Source organism: Pezoporus wallicus, unplaced genomic scaffold (genome assembly GCF_028554395.1).
Source record: "Pezoporus wallicus isolate ANWC-B61680 ecotype Strahan unplaced genomic scaffold, APGP_CSIRO_Pwel_v1 contig_6787, whole genome shotgun sequence".
NCBI classification, from domain to species: Eukaryota; Metazoa; Chordata; class Aves; order Psittaciformes; family Psittacidae; genus Pezoporus; species Pezoporus wallicus.
This window is the reverse complement of record NW_026636951.1, coordinates 1,162,310-1,169,783: the sequence shown is the minus strand read 5'-3', so window position 1 is coordinate 1,169,783 and position 7,474 is coordinate 1,162,310. Positions and strand designations below refer to the sequence as shown.

Here is a 7,474-nt window from a genome sequence, read left to right as displayed (position 1 = left end):
GTGTTTACAGATTATGACTGTGAGCATTTATAGAAAATACCTTTGTACCATGTCTGCCACAAACTACAGGAAGGCCAGGATATGGTGAAGTGCAAAGCACCATTTTAGACCTCTAACTGCATTGCAGTTTTATTCTAGCTGGTTGTAATTTGTTCCCATAATGACTAAATAGTATTTTCTGCTATTTAAATCTCTGAGGTTTAGGTTGTGTGCAAGCCTAGGGATAGTTCCCTGTGACTCTTTCTACAAGATGAAAGTGAAGATTGACTTACTACCAATGAAACAATTGGAAGTGTTCCATGGATGTCACAGGGATATCACCAATAACAGAATTTGACTTATGTTACATTTTAAAGGGTGTTACAATGAAAATGATTTAAAAAAAAAATCTTAAGTATCTTCAGTACCTACCTATGTTTTTCTTTCTTGATGTGTCTGTTGGCAAGAAGATGCACACTAGCCTTGTAGCTGGTGAGTTATGCATGGGAGCCAGCTGAAGTACCTGAGACAATCAAGGCAGCATAGTTTGGATGAATTAATATACAGTTGGTGTGTGTTCTGTATCAAAATCATATCATTTTGTGCTGTACAGTGGGCTTGAGTTCTGACATTACTTTGGCTAGGAGCTTTGAAGAAGACAGTGTGGTGGTGAGGAAGTGTGTTGGAATGAAACAGCAATAGGAAAGCACAAAAATGTTTTAAGCTTTTTGACTAGAGGGATCTATTTGTTGCCTCATCTTGCTCTCTAAATCCTGACATTATTCTGGACATTGCCATTGTCTTCTTTGGCATAAATACCTGTGAAGTTTGTTGATAAAAACTACTTGATGCAACTACAGCAAAAATGACCAATATTTGTTCAGTTTACTTAGACCTGAGGTGGAAGTTCTGTGTAGGACTAGGGGGTTTCTCTGTATTAGTGAATCATGAGAGTGACAGCTGTCACTGGAATTTTTTTCCCCTCCAGCTTGTTTTCCAATGAATTGGGTAACCTTAAACAATACTGTGAAAATGATCATTTTAAAGCTAGGAAATTTTGAAATAAGGTTGCTTTATATAATCTTAATGCATGCTCATGTGTCACTTTTCTGTGACCATCCATATCATTCAGTGCAGAGAATTGTTGTTCCCTCCTGACCAGTGATTGAGTATTTTGTTTCCCCACCCTTCATTATGTCCTTGCATTATTTACCACATATTGTTCAAGCACTGTTCTGAACATATAATACCTTTTTTCTTACGAGTTTTTCCAGAATGCTTTGTTTGAGATCCTAAGAGTTTGGCACTTAATACAGGTCAGATTTCAAAGAATTTTAAGTGACACTGCAATGAAATTGAGATCACAATTAATGATTGTCAGGAGAAAGTCTGATTTCAGCAGTCTGACCAGCATTGCAGTGGGTGGTACAGGGACAATATACAGTTCTTCAATAAAATGTTCCACTGCTTTAACAATATGAGGCTACCTTTTCACATTCTGACTCCTGCAATATTTGTTTGCACGTTTCTCGGCATCTTTTATGAATGGGAAAGGTGTATCTTACAAAATACCATACAAACCATTCTTTCATTACACAGATGTTATTTATCCCTGAAGTATCGTGTGAACCAAGTGAAATACATAAACCCATATTGAAAAAGTCGATCATATGTTTAATACTTGTATTATAATGAATATATTTGATGTGACAAATTAAGTTTGCACAGGTAACCTGATTTGAAGAGTGTTTTGAATGCTTGACTATGCAACCATTGACATTTTAAGATTGCTTGTAACATTGTGTGTATAGCAAGAAAACCTTAACTTGGTTATAGACCTTAACTTGGTTATCATATTTGGGGACATACAGAAATAGGTGCAAGTGGAGGGTCAAAAAGTGTTTGTTTGTGCAGTATTCATGTGTTTGTGTAAAGTGGCCTTAAAGGGACCTGAAACCTAGTCCACTGTATATTCTTTGCAAGATGCGTAGTCATCAGTAAGGCATAGTTTCTCTTCCTGAGCACCTCCAGTGTTTTAACAAAAAACTTGAAACTTGTGTTCAGTATTTGTTCCAGAGCTGTTGTCATGAGACATTTTTTTTTTACATTTCCTAAGAATCTCTGCCTGCTGCTGGTGGTTTAGATTGAAGGAGGAATGTAGTTTTGTAACTTGGACGTATGAACACCTGGTCTTTGAGAATGCAAGTTCTTACTCCTTTCATGGAGTAACATTGTCAGGAATGATGTGCAGTATTCATTGTACTCTCCTTTCTGCATCAGGTAGGCAGGCAACACTCCTCCTTTGTACATTAGTAAATACGATACTTTGCCCTGTGTTCTCAGGCAAAAAATACACTTCATTTTAAAGCTAACTTTTTAGTTCTGTTTCCCCTTCCTCCCCCATTCAGTTACTGACAATTAAGAAATGTGGAAGGAGAGATGGGTTGCTGTGTCTGTCAGAGGTCAGATTTGCTACCTGGTGGGAACACTGGACAGCACTAACTGGTGGCAGCTGCTGGCACTGCAACAGTTGTAAGATAAAGTTTCAGGGATAGGATTGCACCGAGTTACCATTTCCTAGATTCTGTGGTGGCTGCTGAATCAAGTGTTAGGATTTTTAATGCTTTCAACAATTCATTTTATATCCTTGCAAAATGCAAAATTAGCACTTGGGGATGGAGCATGTTGTGTTAAAAGTGGTAACTTGGTGCAGTCCTATACCTGAAGCTTGCTCAAGCCTTTCTCCAGCTTAAACTGTTTCAGAATATGTCTACACCACAGCCTGTCCAAGCTATAAAAAAATCTATCTTAGGTATGGAAAGCAGTGTAACTAGTCTGCTTCTTTTCTTCTTGTATAAAACTGAGTATAGGAAAATAGGTGATCACATACTGGTAGGCTTGGTGTCATCCCCCTGAACTTTGTGTCTAGAATGTTCTCAGGATGAATGGATTATTTTGTGGAAGGTGGTGTTGCCTATCAAATCCCTGCCTTATTCTGTCAAAACTATGAGGTACCCCTGTAATGATGTAGAATGTGGCTAAAAAGAAGGATTTGAGGATGAAAGTGGCCGAATGTTTATATAGAGCGTATTTGTAAATCAGCCACAAATTTACACGTGGTGCTGAGCACATAGTGCTGAGGGGCAGGAGCAGCAGTGCTCTGAGTAGAGAAAGGGCTCAATATTGCTAACTACCTTAAATACCTGATACTTTGACTGTCATCTGGAAGTCTATAGGTACACTTTTTCATGCTTTTTCCCCCCACAGCTTTAGAGTGATGTTGATATTACACATTTAACTCTGAAAGCAGTGCTTTAAGAATCTAGACACTTTGTGAGGAGCAACATACAAAGGTTAACAAGAAACAGTTTTGTTAAGAAAGTTTAAATATGATGCAGCATGTCAGTGAATAAGGTGAGGACTACATGAATGCAAAAAAAAAAAAGCTAAATATTGAGTGGCTGCTTTTTCATGGGAGTATTATTTTCTACTGTATTGCTGAAGTCAGTAACCTAAAATGATGTTTCATGTAACTAAATATCAAGAGTACACATAGAGAAGTAAATTAACCTTGCAGAGACCAAGAACTTGTGTTAATTTTGAGGCCTTGATTTGACAATCTTGATGGTCTAAACATTAGTACTGAAGTGTAGTATTAGTATAATACCAGTTAATTCTAACTGACCAATATACTAAACACAGCATTTATATAGTCCTGTGAGCAGCCTGTCATAGGCAGGCTTGTGTAAAGTGTGTATACATTGTTTCTGACTTCCCAGTGTCTCATTTGCTTCACCTCTGGGGTATTACCTGTGTTGTAGAGGGAAGAAACTGAGATGCAGCAAGGTAGGTAGCCATTTGCTGAACATTATCATCATATCAGTAAGCAGCTCTTTCTAGAAGACAGGGGCATTATGTGTAGAAGTAACTAATCAAAACTGCAAAGAAGTAGTGGCAGAATACAGCTACACCATAGTTCTAAGTGACTGGCTGAGACTTCTCAAGGCTTGGCTCAATTTTGCCTTAAATGCCTTGCAGATAGTCTTAGAGAACACTGCCTAATCTGGAACAGAACAAAGCAGGTGTCTTTGGAGACAGAAAAATACCTTTAAGACAGATGAATTTTCAGGTCCAGGGAAATCAAACACCTCTAGAACTAACTAACTAACAGTTGTTCTTACAAGTTTTTCATTGCTGCCATTTATATATTCAAATTTAATTTTAACCACTTCAACCTTTGTGAAATTTTGTTTACAGTAATACAATAAGTAAACCACTGTGATAGAACAGGCTTGTGTGTCTGTAAACCCATTCTGCAAGAACTGGGTGGGTAGTTAGTTTGGTTTATCAACTGGTCACCAGCAGTAGGCAAGCTGAAGACAAAAGCTTTGAGAGCTGTTAAGCTAAGTATATGTGCTAAAGCTGTAAAAAGTGATAAGTTTTCGTAACAACAGCTTGCAAAGGAGCACATACAAATATATAGGTTAAAACCACATTGGTAGTAAAGCAATGCTTTCTTACTGGAAGAATGCTGAGAAATGTCAGCAATGCCTCTTTTATTTAGACATTTGAAAATACAAATATTAATGAAACGGATTAAAGCTGAGAAAAAGGACAACACATGTCAATCTAAAACATTGAGACAGCTTTATTGCCACTAATCACTTGAAGTACAGTCCTATTTTCAGTTTTTACACAGTAGTACATTAGGCTGAGTTGCTCTTCTGGGGCTGTGCACTTTATAAAGTCATTGCTGCAAGCAGTGATCTGTGGTAAACACAATGAAGAGCAGATCACTGTGGATATTCTTACTTTTAAAGTGAAAATGTCCTAGATGAAATCTATCTTTAAATAGCAGTCAAAGGCTGTGGTATACAGTTGTTCACAGATGGAAATCACAGACGAGAGCGTATCTGCTTTGGCTTCTTGTGTTAAATGTGAGTACTTTTCCGATAGAAGTGATGCGGGGTTGAACTTTATGAACTCCATCTCTTATTCAGTAGGTGATCTTAAAGAGTATTTCCATCAGTTTTGATTTTCTTCTTTTAATACCCAATCCATATGTTTTCAGTTGTTGAAGTAAATGATTACAAGTCTTCGTTTTAGCAGTTCAGTTTGATTAAGAAACTCTTACAATGTGTTTCAATTTCGTACGGTCTTTTGTGTTGTTTTGGCTGTCAATTAGAACCAGGGAGGTGTGCTGATGATTCTCTACTATTTCAGCAACACTGTCAAAGCGCTGGATAGAGAAAACAAAAATTAGTGCTGGCTTCCTTTAATGCTCTAGTACTAACAGTGATCCCTGCATCACTTTTTGCTTCTCCCAACACTGAAGAGTGGAGCTATAACTGTTACCAAGTGAGATGCTCTGCCTTTTAGTAAGAGCACTGATCCTGCTCTTACTAGTCCTGATTCTAGTAATAAACAGATTAAATTTGGACAATGGAAGATAACTAGCTATCTCTCACCTCATGCTCCTTTCCATTTGTGATTGCTACCTGTACAAACTGAAGCACAGAGGTTGTTACATGGCATATTGAACTACCATAACTTTTAGTTTACCTTAATATATATCAGGCTGCAAACTGCCAGTTTGGAAGCTGTTTCATCTGCTGTCCTGCTATCTCAGAGGGAAGGTCATCTCCAGGAGTAATATGGTAAGGCCAGCCATCAATGAGAACTTTAGTTATGCAGTTTTAATGTAAATTAATATCGAGAATATGCTACATCTGTTGTTTTTCCTTTTGTTCTCCGGTCAAAACCAGATTTTGGACTTCCTTTCCCTTTTTCTCTGGAGGTCATTTTTTGACCACTTGTTGAAGGCCAGATGAGTTATTATTAATTCTGTAACCTCAAAAGCATTGCAGGGGAAACAGATAATTAGGCTAAAGCAAGCCTACTGTCAATCCCTGAAAAGCCTACTCTGCAGCGATAACAGTTTTTATTGGTATTTAGGTTCAAAGTTTCTGTTTTGCTGTATATGATAATAGCCAATCAGTGATTTCTGCACTCTAGAACTTGAGTTCTACAGTGTTTTCTTTATGTGAAAGTGGGATTAGAAGTATTCATTTTATAGGTATTTTGTTGTTGTTGTCTGGTTGGGTTCTTTTTTGAACATGGCTCTTCCTTCATGGTTTTCCAAGAAACTTTAGTTTACTAGAGTCTTAGGTAGAAGACTGTAAACAGCTGGAGAATTTATCTAGCCACTGCAGCTCTGGTTCTGACAACTTTTCAAAAGTTCTACGAGTATGTTTTAAACGTGATCTTATTACTCACAGTTCTTATTACAGTATGCAGGAGCTGGTATTACACTGGTTTCTCTAGCTTGATAGATCAGTTATTATACAGGGTGTACTTTTATCTTGATATAAGAAGAATCCTCTTGGCCATAGTGTAATACAGTTAATCCTTGCTTATTAAAATTATATAGCTGAAAACTGTTTGGAACTGCCCCTCCCCATCCTCTCACCTCTTCACCACTTTTTTCTCTGCCCAGTGCATATTGTCTTGTTGATTCAATAAATCTTATAGGGATGTTGTACACTCTTCTGTTGTAAAACACCACCAGTGTGTATGGTTGCCGTGAATCCTGTCCAGAACTCTTTCTTATTAAAAAAGATCCATCCTAAAGAGAAGAGTAGTAAGTGTATTCAGCTTATTTTTTCCAACAACTTCAGTTCATTTTTAGCTTAACATTTTCATCTCTATCAATATTAAACCCTTTTCTTGCATCAGAAAAACTGTACAGCAGATGAGAAATAGAATACATTCCTGCTGTACAGGAGTAGCTTACAAAGGTGTCATTTAAGAGTTAGCTTTTCTGCTACCTGGTTTCTCTCAATCAGAGAAAGAATAAATGAAGATACAGTGGTAGCAGTGTGTTGGGGTCTACAGATATTAGGAAATTAAGTTATTCAGTGGCAATAGGTAGGCAAGAAAGCAGTGAGAGGCGGAGATACTGTTTGTCCAGATCTGTAAAATGCACTCCGATAAAGTCTACACCTACAGCTGACGCTGTAGCCCAGTACTCTAGCAGTAGCCTACACTGCTGCTAACCCCAATGCTCTGCCCCTTTATCCTGCTGTGTGGAGTTAGGCAAAAGTGGAAATGTACCTGATGCTGAGGATGCAACTCTGCATGTTACTATTCCCTTCTGTGACACTAGTTTTTGTACACAGAATAGTTGAGGCAACTCAAATTCTCCAAATACCTAAATGCGCAGTGTTGCTCTTTCAAAATACATAGCAGCATCAGCCTTTCAGAATAGTAGCTGATTTTACATGAGCCATTGGACAGTGGTGGAGACCATGTAAAAGTTGCAGGGCTTTGCGTTTGTTAATGGATGCATGTGAGCTGTCACATCTTCCTCAGCTTTCTAGTCTGTAACAGCTTTCTCTGCAGTGCACCAGTCCAAGTTACACTAATGCAACTTTGTCTTGGGATGGAAACCATAGTTAGTTTGACCACAGTAATTTCATGCTTGACAGTATTTGCA

At 37.9% G+C, this 7,474-nt stretch overlaps 1 protein-coding gene across 11 annotated transcripts in view; it reads right to left on the bottom strand.

Moving 5' to 3' along the window:
* Positions 1–4,603: 4,603 nt before the first annotated feature.
* The window catches only part of BLNK (B cell linker), a 103,527-nt gene continuing 100,656 nt past the window's right edge, over positions 4,604–7,474 (bottom strand). For all 11 annotated transcript variants that reach the window (XM_057402275.1, XM_057402282.1, XM_057402278.1 and 8 more), the window contains 2 exons: positions 6,449–6,604; positions 4,604–5,218 (listed from right to left, as the gene is read on the bottom strand). In XM_057402275.1, the coding sequence (XP_057258258.1) occupies positions 5,099–5,218; positions 6,449–6,604 (276 nt within the window). In that variant the 3' untranslated portion in view covers positions 4,604–5,098. The remainder of the gene's footprint in view (positions 5,219–6,448; positions 6,605–7,474) is intronic.